Genomic DNA, 19538 nt, shown 5'->3' with positions numbered 1-19538 from the left:
TAAATGGTTTTAATCTCTTTGATTAAAACCAATTTTACTGTGTTTGTGATTTGACAATCTGCAAAGTCGGGGACAGCCAGAATTGCCGAGGCCACTGTGAGGCCATAAAGATAGTACAAATCATCTGTTTGGACTTAAGACAGGTATTTATGTATAGAATATTCTCCAGACCTGTTGAACTGTTGGAAGTGTCCGCTAAATGTAAAGCGTATGATCCCCTTGGGGTGGTTATATAAACACATTGGATCTGTACCGTGAAGATTTGTATTTCCATTACACTGCAAACTGTTCCACAGTTACTACTTTAGCTCTAGCTAACAATCCCTTTTCTCTTTTCTTTCTAGTAAGTCAGGGTTATTCATAAAAGCAGACAGGCTGGAAAATACACTGGCAGCCCAAATGTCTACATCTGTGTTGGACTGGGTTCCCTCAGATGTATTGTACCTAGTGTCAGATATTTGGCTGTCGCTTTTTTATTCTCCGCTAATTATTGGGTCTGCATTAGCTGCTTGATGACATTGACCGTGGTTAATTGCTTCGCCTAGGACTATCCAAGTAGCCCCAATAAGCCATAACGCTATGCTGATTTAATAGGCAATCAAACTAAGGGGGTATATTCAATTAAGGTCGAAACAGTCGTCTTGTCGAAAAGACGGCAGTTTTCGACTTTTTCAGGTCGGAAGGGGTTCCGACCTATTCAGTCCCCAGCTTTTTTATTCGACAAGTCAGGGAATTCAACTTGTCGAATAGTACGTGAATCGGCGGTATAGCTGCCGATTCACGTGCTTCTGAGGGAAACGGGGCCAAATTCGACAGGTTTTGGCCCCGTTTCTGACCATCTTAGTCCGACTTAAAAAAAAAAAGGGGGGGGGAGAGCCACGGTCAGACGGGGGACAGCAGCGCTACAGCACAGCGCTGCAGGAGGATGTGGCACAGCTGCCGCTAACGGCAGCATCCACCCAGCTCCAGAAACTGAGGTCCCGCTTGCTGGAGCCGAGTGGACGATGCCGTGAGGTTGGGCGGCTGTGTCGCATCCTCCTGCAGCGCTGCTGTGCCCCGTCTGCCCGCGGCTGTCCCCCGTCTCCCCCCTCTCCGGTCCCTCATTTCAATTCGACTTTTTTAAAGTCGAATTGAGATGGGCATTGAATAGCCCTTGTCGGATCCATTCCGGCAAAGGCGTGTCGAAATGAATCCGACCTCAATTGAATATACCCCTAAAAATGAATGACTCACAAATAAGTTAGCCTTTTTAATATGGCTGCTGTAAAAGTGGCTGCATGGGGGGGGGGGGGGGCTGTAGAAATTTTGCTATGAGCCACCATAGATCTAGCTAAACCCCCGTCTGACACTATTTGTAGAGATGGTCTCTGAAATCTTGATCTTGGGCCATTACCATTGTAGAGATGTAGCCCTTTGCTCAATTCTTGGAGCACTAATGGAGCACTAATGAAAGTTAATGTTTCATATAACTTAGATAATCCAATGTTAAAACAAGTTAACTTATTATGCATGTTTATTGGATTCAGAGGCTAATTTTTAATGAAAATTGGTCCAATGCACCAATGTCTGCCTGTACTGTACATAGGTGACATGCAAGGTAACCGGGTTAGGCTGCGGGAGGGGGAGTTGGCTGCTGGAGTGGGATCCATCGGGATTCCGCTGTTGGCATTCTAACTGGGATCTGCCGCTCTAGACACCTGTATAGCCACATATACCCATCTTCACTGGGGAGTAGATAAGGATGCGGCCTGTGAGTGCAATTTTTCAAGCAGGTTCCCCTCTTTCCTATTTCAGACAGTTGGCAGCTATGGTAATGGCCTATAGTGCTCAGTCCTTTTCTGGAAGGTTGCTTTGGTAATAAAACATCTTTGATGTATATGGTATAATGGTAGGAATATGCTTTATAGGAATAACCTTTCAGTCTGGCACGCGGCACATAGTTCTGACCTTTGTATGCATTCATGAATTATATATCTACAAAGAAGCTGTAACATAAAATCCATGATACATGTGCATTTGTAGCTCATCTTACACTGCATCTAGTATCTATACAACTTGGGCGAGAGATCTCTGCTAGTTTCCACTGGCAAAGCAGAAACTGCCATGAGACATGCTAAATCAGGGGTTCCAAACCCCAGTCATCAAGGCATAATAACAGTTCAGGTCTTAATGATAGCCATACTTGCATACCGTTTAATTGTAGAAGCATTTATTAAGGCAACTTTGGCTTTATGTCTAAATTCATCTGTCAAGAGATTCTTATGGTTATGAAAGAGATTAATCATATTATGCTTATTTTCTTAAATTGTTCCATTAGGGTCTGACTTGCTGGGGTTTCTGGTCCTACAATAGAACCAGAAGTTTCTCATATTGTATGAAACATGCAGCTCTCTCATACACCCGCTCCGCTGTTATAAACCAGAGAACAGCAGCAATGATGGGCTCTAGGCACACTAACTCTGGTTTTAAGGATAGCCATACTTGAGCACAGGTGACTTTTTTTTTAGTGCCTCAGTTATTTTGCTTTAACCATCTGTGTTCAAGAATGAATATCACTAAAGCCTGGACTGTTATTGTGCCTTGAGGACCCTGGTTGGGAAACAGTGGGCTAAACTTTGCGAGGAGCACAGGGCCTTCTGCGTTAATGTGTATCACAGTGGATTCTGTCCCCAGATATAGATGTAGTGGTGAGCCACTGAAAGCTTATATGTGGCCTGCTTGATAGACGTTTTGCTGTAAGAGTCTTTCCTGTACAAACGGATTGACATTGGCATACATGATAACCCAATTAGATATCCCCACGCTGAAGGTATTTGTAGTTTTACAGATCAGTTGCACTGGCGTATCTATAATGGGTGCAGTGTGTGCGGTGCACACGGGCCCCTGAGTCCAGAGGGGGCCCACACCGCACACACTGCACCCATTTCTTCTATACTAACCTTTCCGGCATCCATCGGTGACTGTGTGTGGGCCCCTTCCTCTCCTGTAGCCGTCACCACCGCTGCTAGGGCACTGAGCACATGCGCAGGACTCCGGAAAAATGGCGCGGCGGCCATTTTTCAGAGTCCTGCACATGTGCTGTGGACTCTGGCACTGTACCGAGTCTCAGCACTGACAGCGGCGGTGACGGCTACAGGAGAGGAGGGTGCTCACACACGGAGTCTGCACACGGGTCCCCTCCTCTCTAGAGATGCCGCTGATCAGTTGAATTTGCTATTGCATACAGAAAAGTGATCATATATCCTAAATGGGATTATACCCAGTTCCTGATTGCCTGCAACACATATTGAACATCCTACAGTCATTTAGAATTGTTTACAGTAAGTTGTTGACGGTCTTTCAATAATATCAATTTGTAAAATGTATGTTTTCCATGGTATTTATTTATACTTATACCACAAGACTTTTTAAGAACAAAAACCTTTCTGTCCGTAGCTACGATACTAAATGCTTCACTTCTTGTGCTGTGATGCCCTCTAGCAGTGACCAGATATAATGACAATGGGACTGCACAAGCTCTAGCTGACAGTGCTCAAGTGTATTGCCGGTCATACATGTTTATGTAGAAATAGGTTTATTATTTCAACCTCCTGTTACAACATATGATTGGCCACCATAGACATTAGTGCCTATACTTGATACATGATACATAGGTACATTTAGTTGTAGTGATATGTGGCAATGTTACCCTATAGTACACAATACTTTATCTATCTATCTATAAATATATCTATAAATATATATATATATATATATATATATATACTGTGTGTGTGTGTGTATATATATATATATATATATATGTATATATTAGAGATGTGCGGGCGGGCACTTTATGTGTTTTGGTTCTAATTCCCGCTCATGTTTTGGTTTTGGCTTGGTTTTGCCAAAACCACCCTTTAGTGTTTTGGTTCTGGATCAGGATGATTTTTTGAAAAACAAACAAACATAAAAACAGCTAAAATCACAGAATTTGGGGGTAATTTTGCTCCTACTGTATTATTAACCTCAATAACATTCATTTCCACTCATTTCCAGTCTATTCTGAACACCTCACACCTCACAATATTGTTTTTAGGCCTAAAAGTTGCAACGAGGTGGCTGTATGACTAAGCTAAGCCACACAAGTGTGCAGCACAAACACCTGGCCCATCTAGGAGTGGCACTGCAGTGGCAGACAGGATGGCACTTAAAAAACTAGTCCCCAAACAGCACATCATGCAAAGAAGTAAAAGAGGTGCAATGAGAGGTAGCTGTATGGCTAAGCTAAGTGACACAACCACCTGGCCCATCTAGTAGTGGCATGCAGTGACTGAATGTCGAAAGTGGCCCGCAATTTTTCAGTCCACTGACAGCATCTCCTGCACGCCTCTGTTATTTTTCAAAAACTCTGCATTTGGTGGACTTATATGGCAGTACCGCTGGACTAATACAACAGTATTCCTGGACTTATATGACCGTGTCCGACAGGATGGCACTTTAAAAAACCATGCCCCAAACAGCACATGATGCAAAGATGAAAAAGAGGTGCACCAAGGTTGCGGTATGACTAAGCTAAGCGAGACAAGTGTGCGGCACAAACACCTGGCCCATCTAGGAGTGGCACTGCAGTGTCAGACAGCAGGGCAGATATAAAAAAAGACCCCAAACAGCACATCATGCAAAGATATAAAAGAGGTGCAATGAGGTAGCTGTATGACTAAGCTAAGCGACACAAACAATTGGCCCATCTAGGAGTTTCTCTGCAGTGTCAGACAGGAGGGCAGATATAAAAAAAAAAGCCCCAAACAGCACATCATGCAAAGATGAAAAAGAGGTGCAATGAGGAAACTGTATGACTAAGCTAAGCGACACAAGTGTGCGGCACAAACAACATGGGACGTGCTGGAATTTGCCCAGATGTAATTTACGCACAATATTGGTGGCACAGGAGAGCGTACCCCTAAATCACACACACACACGGCAAAGCCTGTAAAATTAATTTGGATAATAACCCTTTTATTTGGAGCTATTATAATAATATGCAGCACAGGCGAGCGTACCCCTACACCACACAGGGCAAACCCTGTAAAAATTATTTGGATAATAATATAAGTAATGTATATAACCCTTTTATTTGGAGTAAATAATATACAGCACAGGACACCACCACTGGACTTATGTCAGCACAAGACACCACCACTGGACTGATGCAGCACAAGACAGCACCACTGGACTGGACTTATACGGCAGTACCCCTGGACTTATACGGCAGTACCCCTGGACTTCTATGGCAGTGTCAGACAGGATGGCACTTTAAAAAACTAGTCCCCAAACAGCAAATGATGCAAAGAAGAAAAAGAGGTGCAAGATGGAATTGTCCTTGGGCCCTCCCACCCACCCTTATGTTGTATAAACAGGACATGCACACTTTAACAAACCAATCATTTCAGCGACAGGGTCTGCCACGCGACTGGCTGAAATGAATGGTTTGTTTGGGCCCCCACCAAAAAGGAAGCAATCAATCTCTTCCTTGCACAAACTGTCTCTACAGAGGCAAGATGTCGACCTCATCCTCCGATTCCTCACCCCTTTCAGTGTGCACATACTCCTCCTCACAGAGTATTAATTAGCCCCCACTGTAATCGACCACCACAGGTCCCTCTGTACTTTCTGTAGGCAATTGCTGGTAAAGGTCTTCCCGGAGGAATTTATAATTCATTTTGATGAACATCATCTTCTCCACATTTTGTGGAAGTAACCTCCTATGCCGATCACTGACAAGGTTACCGGCTGCACTAAACACTCTTTCAGAGTAAACACTGGAGGGGGGGGGGGGCAACTTAGCTAAAATAAAGCAAGTTTGTACAAGGGCATCCTAATTGCCACTTTTTCCTGCCAGTATACATACGGACTGTCTGCCTACTTGGATGCTGTCACTCGTATAATCCTCCACCATTCTTTCAATGGTGACAGAATCATATGCAGTGACAGTAGACATGTCAGTAATTGTTGGCAGGTCCTTCAGTCCGGACCAGATGTCCGCACTCGCTCCTGACTGCCCTGCATCATCGCCAGCAGGTGGGCTCGGAAATCTTATCCTTTTCCTCGCAGCCCCAGTTGTGGGAGAAAGTGAAGGAGGAGCTTTTGACGGGTCACGTTCCGCTTCAGTTGACAATTTTCTCACCAGCAGGTCTTTGAACCTCTGCAAACCTAGGATCGAGCACGGTGGCCAAAATGTAGTGCTCTGATTTCAACAGATTGACCACCCTTGAATCCTGGCAAAGTGAATGAAGGGCTCCATCCACAAGTCCCACATACTTTGTGGAATTGCTCCGTCTTAGCTCCTCCTTGAATTTATCCAGCTGCTTCTGCAAAAACCTGATGAGGGGAATGACCTGACTTAAGCTGGCAGTGTCTTAACTGACTTCACGTGTGGCAAGTTCGAATCGTTGGAGAACCCTTCATAAGACAGAAATCATTCTCCACTGCGCTTGAGTCAGGTGCATTCCCCCTCCTTTGCCTATATCGTAGGTCGATGTATAGGCTTGAATGGCCTTTTGCTACTCCTCCATCCTCTGAAGCATATAGAATGTTGAATTCCACCTCGTTACCATCTCTTGCTTCAGGTGATGGCAGGGCAGGTTGAGACGTGTTTGATGGCGCTCCAGTCTTCGGCACGCGGTGGCTGAATGCCGAAAGTGGCCCGCAATTTTTCGGGCCACTGACAGCATCTCCTGCACGTCCGTCATTTTTCAAAAAATTCTGCACCACCAAATTAATTGTATGTGCAAAATATGGGACGTACTGGAATTTGCCCAGATGTAATGCACGCACAATATCGGTGGTATTGTCCGATATCACAAATCCCCAGGAGAGTCTAATTGGGGTAAGCCAATGTGCAATGATGTCCCTCAGTTTCCTTAAGAGGTTGTCAGCGGTGTGCCTCTTACGGAAAGCGGTGATACATAGCGTAGCCTGCCTAGGAACGAGTTGGCGTTTGCGAGATTCTGCTACTGGTGCCGCTGCTGTTGTTGCTGCGGGACGCAATACATCTACCCAGTGGGCTGTCAGAGTCATATAGTCCTTAGTCTGCCCTCTTCCACTTGTCCACATGTCCGTGGTTAAGTGGATAGTGGGTACTGCATTATGTAGGACACCGAGGACACTTTTTCTGACGTCTCTGTACATTCTCGGTATCGCCTGCCTAGTGAAGTGGAACCTAGATGGGATTTGATACTGGGGACACAGTACCTCAAACAGTTCTCTAAGTCCCACTGAACTAATGGCAGATACCGGACGCACGTCTAACACCAACATAGCTGTCAAGGCCTCAGTTATCCGCTTTGCAAAAGGATGACTGATGTCATATTTCATCTTCCTCACAAAGGACTGTTGGACAGTCAATTGCTTCGTTGAAGTAGTACAAGTGGACTTCCGACTTCACCTCTGGGATGACGATCGACTTGCAGCAGCAACAACAGCAGGCGTACCACTCAAGGATCCTCCGGAGGAATCCTGGTTAGGAGAGGACTCCTCAGTCTTGCCAGTGACATGACCTGCAGGACTACTGACGTTCCTGACTGAGGAGGAAGTTGACATTGAGGGAGTTGGTGGTGTGGCTTACAGGAGCTTGGCTACAAGAGGAAGCAGGTATTTAGGTGTCAGTGGACTGCTTACGCTCTTACCCAAAGTTTCACAACTTGACACTGACTTATGATGAATGCGCTGCAGGTGACGTATAAAGGAGGATGTTCCTAGATGGTTAACATCCTTACCCCTACTTATTGCAGATTGACAGAGGCAACACACGGCTTGACACCTGTTGTACGGATTTGTGGAGAAATAATTCCACACCGAAGAGGAGGCTTTTTTGGTATTTTGCCCAGGCATCACAATCGGCTTCTTCATCCCACGGGCAACAGTTGTCTCCCCCAGTGCCTTATTTCAACAAACCACATCACCATCAGAATCTTTATCGTCAACTTCCTCCTCAGCACCAGCAACACCCATATCCTCATCCTGGTGTACTTCAACAGTGACATCTTCAATTTGAATATCAAAAACTGGACTGTGGGTGCTCCTTCCAGCACTTGCCGGGGGCGTTCAAATGGTGAAAGGAGCCACCTCTTCCCGTCCAGTGTTGGGAAGGTCAGGCATCGCAACCGCCGGCACACTTGGACTCTCCTTGGGGATTTGTGATACCATCTTAGAATGCACAGTTTTTTTCTGTGCTTTTTCCAGCTTAAGTCTGTCCATTTTTCTAGCGGGAGGATGAGGGCTTCCATCGTCATGTGGAGCTGAACCACTAGTCATGAACATAAGCCAGGGCCTTAGCCATTCCTTGCCACTCTGTGTCGTAAATGGCATATTGGCAAGTTAACATTTCTCAGACAATTTCAATTTCTTTTTTTGGGTCTTTTTACTGAACTTTGGCTTTTTGGAGTTTACATGCCCTCTACTATCACATTGGGCATCGGCCTTGGCAGACGACGTTGATGGCATTTCATCATCTATGTCATGATTAGTGGCAGCAACTTCAGCACTAGGAGGAAGTGGTTCTTCATCTTTCCCTATTTTATCCTCCAAATTTTTGTTCTCCATTATTTTTCTGGAGTTATATAACAATATGCGGTACAGGAGAGCGTACCTGTACACCACACAGGGCAAACTCTGAGAAAATTATTTGGATTAAATATTAATAACCCCTTTAAATGGAGTAAATAATATATATCACAGGACAGCACCACTGAACGTATTTATATGGCAGCACCACTGAACGTATTTATATGGCAGCACCACTGGACTTGATTTATACAGAATTATATGGACTTATATGGAATTATACGGCAGGATCACTGGATTTATACGCTACTACCACTGGATTTATACGTCGGTACCACTGGACTGGATTTATACGCCAGTATCACTGGAATTATATGGCAATATCACTGGAATTATACAGCAATATAACTGGAATTATATGACAGTATCACTGGAATTATATGGCACGATCACTGTAATTACACGGCAGTATTACCGGAATTATACGGCAGGATAACCGGAATTATACGGCAGGATAACCGGAATTATACGGCAGGATCACCGTAAATATACGGCAGGATCACTGGAATTATACTGCAGTATCACGGGAATTATACGGCAATATCACTGGAATTATATGCCAGTATCACAGGAATTATACAGCAATATCGCTGGAATTATACGGCAATATCACTGGAATTATACGGCAGGATCACTGGAATTATGCGGCAGGATCACTGGAATTATGCGGCAATATCACTGGAATTATACGGCAATATCACTGGAATTATACGGCAATATCATTGGAATTATACGGCAATATCATTGGAATTATACGGCAGGATCACTGGAATTATACGGCAATATCACTGGAATTATACACCAGTACCACTGGAATTATACGGCAGGATCACTGGAATTATACGGCAATATCACTGGAATTATACGGCAATATCACTGGAAGTATACGGCAGGATCACTGGAATTATGCGGCAGGATCACCGGAATTATACACCAGTACCACTGGAATTATACGGCAATATCACTGGAATTATACAGCAATATCACTGGAATTATACGGTAATATCACTAGAATTATACAGCAGGATCACTGGAATTATACGGCAATATCACTGGAATTATACGGCAGGATCACTGGAGTTATGCGGCAATATCACTGGAATTATACGGCAGGATCACTGGAATTATACACCAGTACCACTGGAATTATACACCAGTACTACTGGAATTATACACCAGTACCACTAGAATTATACGGCAATATCATTGGAATTATACGGCAGGATCACTGGAATTATACGGCAGGATCACTGGAATTATGCTGCAGGATCACTGGAATTATACGGCAATATCACTGGAATTATACAACAATATCACTGGAATTATACGGCAATATCACTGGAATTATACGGCAATATCACTGGAATTATACGGCAATATCACTGGAATTATACGGCAGGATCACTGGAATTATACACCAGTACCACTGGAATTATACGGTAGGATCACTGGAATTATACGGCAATATCACTGGAATTATACGGCAGGATCACTGGAATTATGCGGCAGGATCACTGGAATTATGCGGCAGGATCACTGGAATTATACGGCAGGTTCACTGGAAGTATACGGCAGTATCACTGGAAGTATACGGCAGGATCACTGGAATTATGCGGCAGGATCACTGGAATTATACGGTAATATCACTGGAATTATACGGCAGGATCACTGGAATTATACTGCAGGATCACTGGAATTATACTGCAGGATCACTGGAATTATGCGGCAATATCACTGGAATTATACGGTAATATCACTGGAATTATACGGCAGGATCACTGGAATTATACTGCGGGATCACTGGAATTATACGGCAATATCATTGGAATTATACGGCAATATCACTGGAATTATACGCAATATCACTGGAATTATACGGCAGGATCACTGGAATTATACGGCAGGATCGCTGGAATTATACGGCAATATCACTGGAATTATACGGCAGTATCACTGGAATTATACGGCAATATCACTGGAATTATACAGTAATATCAATGGAATTATACGGCAGGATCTCTGGAATTATACGGCAATATCACTGGAATTATACGGCAATATCACTGGAAGTATACGGCAGGATCACTGGAATTATGCGGCAGGATCACTGGAATTATACACCAGTGCCACTGGAATTATACGGCAATATCACTGGAATTATACAGCAATATCACTGGAATTATACGTTAATATCACTAGAATTGTACGGCAGGATCACTAGAATTATACGGCAATATCACTGGAATTATACGGCAGGATCACTGGAGTTATGCGGCAATATCACTGGAATTATACGGCAATATCACTGGAATTATACGGCAGGATCACTGGAATTATACACCAGTACCACTAGAATTATACGGCAATATCATTGGAATTATACGGCAGGATCACTGGAATTATACACCAGTACCACTGGAATTATACACCAGTACCACTGGAATTATACACCAGTACCACTGGAATTATACACCAGTATTACTAGAATTTTACGGCAATATAATTGGAATTATACGGCAGGATCACTGGAATTATACGGCAGGATCACTGGAATTATACGGCAGGATCACTGGAATTATACGGCAGTATCACTGGAAGTATACGGCAGGATCACTGGAATTATGCGGCAGGATCACTGGAATTATACGGCAATATCACTGGAATTATACGGCAATATCACTGGAATTATACGGCAATATCACTGGAATTATACGGCAGGATCACTGGAATTATACGGCAGGATCACTGGAATTATACGGCAGGATTACTGGAATTATACGGCAGTATCACTGGAAGTATACGGCAGGATCACTGGAATTATGCGGCAGGATCACTTGAATTATACGGCAATATCACTGGAATTATACGGCAATATCACTGGAATTATACGGTAATATCACTGGAATTATACGGCAGGATCACTGGAATTATACGGCAAGATCACTGGAATTATACGGCAATATCACTGGAATTATACGGCAATATCACTGGAATTATACGGCAATATCACTGGAATTATACGGCAGGATCACTGGAATTATACACCAGTACCACTGGAATTATACGGCAATATCACTGGAATTATACGGCAGTATCACTGGAATTATACGGCAGTATCACTGGAATTATACGGCAATATCACTGGAATTATACGGTAATATCACTGGAATTATACGGTAATATCACTGGAATTATACGGCAGGATTACTGGAATTATACGGCAGTATCACTGGAAGTATACGGCAGGATCACTGGAATTATGCGGCAGGATCACTTGAATTATACGGCAATATCACTGGAATTATACGGCAATATCACTGGAATTATACGGCAGGATCACTGGAATTATACGGCAATATCACTGGAATTATACGGCAATATCACTGGAATTATACGGCAATATCACTGGAATTATACGGCAGGATCACTGGAATTATACACCAGTACCACTGGAATTATACGGCAATATCACTGGAATTATACGGCAGTATCACTGGAATTATACGGCAATATCACTGGAATTATACGGCAATATCACTGGAATTATACGGTAATATCACTGGAATTATACGGCAGGATCACTGGAATTATACGGCAATATCACTGGAATTATACGGCAATATCACTGGAATTATACGGTAATATCACTGGAATTATACGGCAGGATCACTGGAATTATACGGCAATATCACTGGAATTATACGGTAGGATCACTGGAATTATACGGCAGGATCACTGGAATTATACACCAGTACCACTGGAATTATACGGCAATATCACTGGAATTATACGGCAATATCACTGTAATTATACGGCAGGATCACTGGAATTATACGGCAGGATCACTGGAAATATGTGGCAGGATCACTGGAATTATACGGCAGGATCACTGGAATTATACGGCAGGATCACTGGAATTATACGGCAATATCACTGGAATTATACGGCAGGATCACTGGAATTATGCGGCAGGATCACTGGAATTATACACCAGTACCACTGGAATTATACGGCAGGATCACTAGAATTATAGGGCAGGATCACTGGAATTATACGGCAGGATCACTGGAATTATACGGCAGGATCACTGGAATTATATGCCAGTATCACTGGAATTATACGGCAATATCACTGGAATTATACGGCAGGATCACTGGAATTATACGGCAATATCACTGGAATTATACACCAGTACCACTGGAATTATACGGCAGGATCACTGGAATTATACGGCAGGATCACTAGAATTATAGGGCATGCTCACTGGAATTATAGGGCAGGATCACTGGAATTATACGGCAGGATCACTGGAATTATATGCCAGTATCACGGGAATTATACGGCAGTAACACTGGATATATGGAAGCAGAGGACACCACCACTGTGACTGGTCACTGGACTGATGCTGCTCAAGACACTACCCCATGTCTGATGCAAGACAACACAACAAAACTGCAAGGGACTTATACAGCAGCAGTGGGGACATATAGCAGCAGGGGACACCACCACTGTGACTGGCTGGACTGATGCAGCATAAGACACTACACTGGACTGAGCAGCACAAGACAGCACTGGAATCGCCACCCACTTTCCCGCCCACGCAGACACTGAGGACACGTCCTCTCAATACACTCTCCGAGACTGGAGTGAAAATGGCAGCGATGCGCGGCTCCTTATATGGAATGCAAACCCCGCTAGAATCCGACAACGGGATGATGACGTTTTGCCTCGTTCTGGTTTCGGAGTCACTCCGGCATTGGAGAGTGTTGCGATAGGATGTGTCTCTCCGTCCTCAGTGTCTGTGCAGGATGGAAAGTGGGGTGGCGATTCCAGTGCTGTCTTGTGCTGCTCAATCCAGTGTAGTCTTATGCTGCATCAGTCCAGTCACAGTGGTTGTGTCCTCTGCTGCCATATGTCCAGTGCTGCTGTATAAGTCCAGTCCATTGCAGTGGTTGTCCTGCATCAGTCCAGTGGTGGTGACCCTGTGCTGCCGTATATGTCCAGTGGTACTGCCGTATATATATGTCCTGTGGTACTGCCGTATATATATGTCCTGTGGTACTGCCGTATATATATGTCCTGTGGTACTGCCGTATATATATGTCCTGTGGTACTGCCGTATATATATGTCCAGTGGTACTGCCGTATATATATGTCCAGTGGTACTGCCGTATATATATGTCCAGTGGTACTGCCGTATATATATGTCCAGTGGAACTGCTGTATATATATGTCCAGTTATACTGCCGTATAAATCCAGTGGTACTGGCGCATAAATCCAGTCCAGTGATACTCCCATATAATTCCAGTGGTACTTCTGTATAAATGGTACTGCCGTATAAATACAGTGGTATTGGCGTATAAATCCAGTCCAGTGATACTGCCGTTTATGTCCAGTGGTACTGCTGTATAAGTCCAGTGGTACTGCCGTATAAGTCCAGTGGGGCTGTCCTGTCCTGTCCTGTGCTGTATATTATTTACTCCAAATAAAGGGGTTATTAATATTTAATCCAAATATTTTACAGGGTTTGCCCTGTGTGGTGTAGAGGTACACTGTCCTTTGCTGCATTTTGTTATGTAACTACAGAAAAATAATGGAGAACAAAAATTTGGAGGATAAAATAGGGAAAGATCAAGAACCACTCCCTCCTACTGCTGCCGCTGCTGTTGTTGCTGCTGGGAGTCGATCGTCATCCCAGAGGGGAAGTCGGAAGACCACTTGTACTACTTCCAGTAAGCAAATGACTGTCCAACAGTCCTTTGCGAGGAATATGAAATATGACAGCAGTCATCCTGTTGTAAAGCGGATAACTGAGGCCTGACAGCTATGTTGGTGTTGACGTGCGTCCGGTATCCGCCATTAGTGCAGTGGGACGGCAGTGCCAACCCTAGATGAGCTAGGTGTTTGTGCCGCACACTTGTGTTACTTAGCTTAGTCATACAGCCACCTCGGTGCAACCTTTTGGCTTAAAAACAATATTGTGTGGTGTTTATGAAAGGGTGGTTTTGGCAAAACCAATTCAGATCCAAAACACGAGCATAGAGCCAAAACACGAAAAGTGCCCGCCGCACATCTCTAGTTTACGGAAATGCATGCACTATAGTAGTATTTTTGGTAATGAATACTGAGGTGATGACATTAATTGATAGAAAAACATTTCATCCATATTTAATGAGTTTTTGTCTCTTCTATTATAAAATATATGTATTTTGCTGCCAGTAAATGCATTACATGTAAATTACATTATTATGATTTACAATAATGTGCATATTATCATTGTAACATATATTGTATTATGAGGGTAATTATTTATTACTATTTTCCAAACCTCTTTTGTAATCATCAAGATATTTATATTGACTTCCTTGTTATTTTGGGCAGGTGTAGACTCTGCATCCACTGATGCCTTTAATCTAGATCAGTATGTGGTGGTGGCAGCATATGAGAAACAGGAGAGCTCCGAGATCAGCCTGGGTGTTGGGCAAGTGGTGGATATCATTGAGAAGAATGAGTCTGGTAAGAACACGTAAATCATTAAAAGATGCCCTTTGTCAGGACATTAATACTCTGCATGTTATAGTATGTCCATTTTGTAGGGTCTTGTTGGTATACGATAAGATATAGCCCCCTCCACCCCTCACCCCCCATTCTCTACGTTCATGCTCTCAATAGTAATCTATCACTCTGCCTGGTACTTGTATCACCTTGTTCCCTACACTGAGGGCTCCCATTGTGCCGGTTAGTTCATCCCCAGGACCACTCTTTACCCTGGGAAGCTGCCTGTCAGACTGCTCCCCGGTGACAGGACTGCTCTGGCTGCTGAGACTCCTGTTCCTGGTGCGTTAGGTGAGCACCAGAACATTTTTTAATAGAAAATGCTTATCCTACCCTCAACTTCTTATATCTGTTAAGGGGAGATTATCAAACTTTCAAGAGAAATCAAGTTGCCCATAGCAAACCACTCACCTTCTAGCTATCATTCATCTTGCACAGTGTATAAAATGACGGATGCTGATTGATTGGTACGGGCAACTTCTCCACTTTATCTCTCTAGTAATTCCAAAGCATTTTTTTGTCTGGATTGGAACCCAAATATGATTGAGTCAGAAAGAAAGTAAAAGAAAATGAGCTGATTCAGTAAAGCACAGTATAAATAAATGACTCGTCTATTAAATGTTGTTCACTCAGTATAAGGACTGGTATTTGTTGATTTCAGGCTGGTGGTTTGTGAGTACTGCAGATGAGCAGGGCTGGGTACCTGCAACTTGCTTAGAAGCTCAGGATGGGGGACAGGATGACTTCACTTTCCAGCCTGAAGAAGGTGAGAATAAATGCATCACGCTTTGTCATTCCATCTCTGCATCCAGGCTCACATGCTCCACAATACTAGCGGCAGCACGTGTTCAAATGGAAACCGGAAACATCCGTTATGTGCTGCTAATTTCTATCTTTTAATGAGTAAGGAATTTTCCAGATAACAAAATGTTCCACTTTTTTTTCTTTTATCTGTCATCACATCTTTGTGTGTTATCTTGCTGTAAGTTCCACTAAGATGTCTACATTTGTGTTACTAGTCCATGTACTGTATATGTTTAGTGTATGTATGTGTGTGTTCGATTCCTGAAAGTACCCCAATAAGAGAGGGTTATTTGTGGAGATCTATGACCACTCCTCATTTCCTGTTTTGTCACTTCCTGCTTCCAACATGCTCCCAGCCCCATGGAGACACTGGTCCTTGCCTAGGCATGTCGGTCGTCGACGGACTCTTGGGGACTTGTACACCAGTGGATGGGGTCCAGGTGCAGAGTGCCTTGTTTTATTGTCTCTATTTACTGTCTGTGTTTGTTGCTGTTTGCATGGGTCTCCGCCATTGGTGTTTGCATGTCTTGCACGAAATTTGTTTTTGATAGCAAATGGAATATTAACAGCATGCCTGGGGAGGTTTTCCATAGTAAACAAGACTCAATGAGAAGGAAAAAATGTGATTTCATTAATTATCCATAGTACATGTTTTAACATGCCAGTGGATTGTGGTTTGTAGGTGTTTGTTCCTATATTATTATCCTTTATTTATATGGCGCCACAAGGGATCCGCAGCGCCCATTACACAGTACATAATCAAATAGCAAGCAAGAAAACAGCACTTACAGTTCAAGACAATATAGGACAGGTATGGAAAACCAGGTGCCATCAAAGGAAGTATGGAGTATAAGATAGTGTAAGTAAGAGAAGGAAAGGCACACGAGGAATAAAGGCCCTGCTCTTGCGAGCTTACAATCTAAATTTCTATACAGAAACATATCGCAAAAATATGCAGCTATTTTACATCGGTATTTACCACATTACAATTGTTTTTCAGTAGTTGGGGGAAAGCTATTTTCCTATGCACTCTCTACAAAATGATTCCTATTGTATATTGTAAATTGTTCCCCATGTTGTGTGTGAAAATGTATTACATTGCTACATGTGATGTTCCAATATGTTAAGTTCTGTCAGTGTATGGAAAGTCTTCACATGTATGATGATATATTGGAAAGCTAACTTGTATACAGTTTTAACAAGATGTTTTGCTAACCCCTACCTTAAATTAGTTGAATACTGCAATCAATGCTAATTGGGTAAATGTGATCCAAAAAAAGTTATCTGTTATGGTGTGTGTTTAGAAATATATAGTTTTTTTTATTATAATAATCATTATTATTTTTAACCAGAGGAGAAGTACAGTGTAATCTACCCCTACGCTGCAAGAGATCAAGACGAAATCACTCTGGACAAAGGGGCCATAGTAGAGGTCATTCAGAAGAATCTGGAGGGATGGTGGAAGATTAGGTATGTTATCTCTATACCTTTTATGTACAGCCATTTATAAAGCAGAATCTATTGTTAAAAGATAAGTGCTAGTTTATTTTACAAAAAAAAAAAAAGATCTTTGAATTTTAAAACTATTCTTAAAATTTGTTTTTAGTTTGATGCACCTCATATACAGACAATGTGAGTAGCCGGCAATCACAAAAAAAGATTCACCAATTCTGCCCCCCACCCCCACCCCACCCTCCTCAATTTACAGATTCACCAATTCACCAATGTGTACCCATACATTACAGATATTTGACAGTGATTTGCAGATTTTGTTTGTCCAAAGATCAGATCTGCAAATTATGAAAGTGCCCATTTTAATAGTAAAATACTAGTGATGGTCTGCAAATTGGCTGATTGTCACCATTAGTCGGTGAAATCCAACATGTTGGACAACCTGATTTACCAATTCTGATAATTTTTTTGTTGGAAAAGTAGGAGAACAGCGCTGTGGGTTTACCTAACACAGTTGGTTTATAAAGCACATTTATAAACAAAATGCGGTTTGGTCATAAAGCAATGTATATTTAATGGAATAATAGAATGCTAAAATAGAATAAAATCACATGGAAATAAAGACAACACACTTAATAAAGACTTAATGGGGGCCTATTCAATTGTTTTGTGGCCACTGGGGCTATTCAATCGTTGCCCCCATACGCATATGCTCCAAATGCGCACCCATTAGTACCAGGTTTAATTGCTAAACTCATCTAAAGTACAGGTTAGGGCACTCCAATGGGAAACAGAGTCTACGCACATTTCAGCTCGTACCTAAGGAGTCTGCGAGCTGAAATGTGTCTCCCCGGCTGCATGTGTGCCCGAACGGAGCAACAGTTCAATTGTTCCATTGGGCACCACCTAGTGGAGGCCAGGGAGACCAACATCTGAATCGGCCCCATGGAGTCCATAGACCGGTTTTTGGTGGGTGAATGTGTGGAGTAATGTCCAGTCACCTTATAAACTGAATGTAAAGGATAGATATATCCCTTTGGAACTTAAACATACAGTCACAAGATGGAGACAATTGTGGATAATTCCGGTGTAATAGCCAGCAAATAGGAGAAAATTACCCAGTCCATTAGGCAAAGGATTCCTTGCTGCGATGTTGCAGTGTTACAGTGGATCCAGGATCAATCAGTTCCTCCAGGTGTAAAAGCTGGTACGGATATATAATGTCCACATTGAGCGTCTGTCCGGGAACTCAGTGTGTTTCAATGCGGAAATGCCCACATCTTCCTCAGGAGCATATCTCAGAGCTTGGCACATGGCTGCTATTTATACTGCTAAGATTATGCCATAGGTATCAGGTGTCTATCAGTCAATTAACCAAACTGCAATATAAATTGTAAAAATGTATCACTGCATAGAAGGCAATCATATATTTAGAACATACATATCATGAGTTCATAATTATTCTCTCACAATAAGGTAAAATAAACACACATCATTTGGTTATATAATCCCTATATGGAATAATTTGATAAGTCACATGATAAAACTAACCAATCAGACTGGATAAATCACCATGGTAACTTGCTTTCAAAGTATTGTGTGGTAAATGAATTATAGCGGCAAGGATCGTGCCGCTATCACACTTCCTGCTTCGCCTCCTTACCCATGCAAAGCAGGAAGGAACATTGACAAGAAGAGGGGGAGTGAAAACTCCCCCATCCGGCGATGCCCACCTGAGCACACAGCACATCAGTTCAGTGCTGATGTGCCGTGTCTCTCTGCCCAGACAGCTCCACTGCACATGTGCGGGATCACACTACTCATGCGAGATACCCTGCACAGTCCGGAGCCGGCACCCGCCACAGCCAGGGACAACTCTGTCCCTGCTGTGGAGATAGGTCATCGCCACCTGCAGCTGTCGAAATCAACAGCTGGAGGTATCGGAACGGTCAGTGATGCTAACTGTTCATACATTGCCCCCCTCATATTGGCCTGCTATCTTTTAGATAGCAGCGCCGATATGGGCAGGCCCACACCACCACTGTAATACATGGGGGAGAAGCGGTATCAGTACACATAGTATGCGCTAATACTGCTTCTCCCCCATAATGACAGATCAAAC

At 43.0% G+C, this 19538-nt stretch overlaps 1 protein-coding gene across 4 annotated transcripts in view; it reads left to right on the top strand.

Annotated features, from left to right (window-relative positions):
- SH3PXD2B (SH3 and PX domains 2B) overlaps positions 1-19538 on the top strand; it is a 339742-nt gene that overhangs the window by 282812 nt on the left and 37392 nt on the right. For 3 of the 4 annotated variants that reach the window (XM_063928075.1, XM_063928078.1, XM_063928077.1), the window contains 4 exons: positions 14987-15121; positions 15822-15926; positions 16321-16404; positions 17317-17434. In XM_063928075.1, the coding sequence (XP_063784145.1) occupies positions 14987-15121; positions 15822-15926; positions 16321-16404; positions 17317-17434 (442 nt within the window). The remainder of the gene's footprint in view (positions 1-14986; positions 15122-15821; positions 15927-16320; positions 16405-17316; positions 17435-19538) is intronic. The other variant, XM_063928076.1, reaches the window with a different exon arrangement.

Source organism: Pseudophryne corroboree, chromosome 6 (assembly GCF_028390025.1).
Source record: "Pseudophryne corroboree isolate aPseCor3 chromosome 6, aPseCor3.hap2, whole genome shotgun sequence".
In the NCBI taxonomy this organism is placed as follows: domain Eukaryota; kingdom Metazoa; phylum Chordata; class Amphibia; order Anura; family Myobatrachidae; genus Pseudophryne; species Pseudophryne corroboree.
The sequence above is the reverse complement of the archived record's forward strand: the minus strand, read 5'-3'. Positions and strand labels throughout refer to the sequence as shown.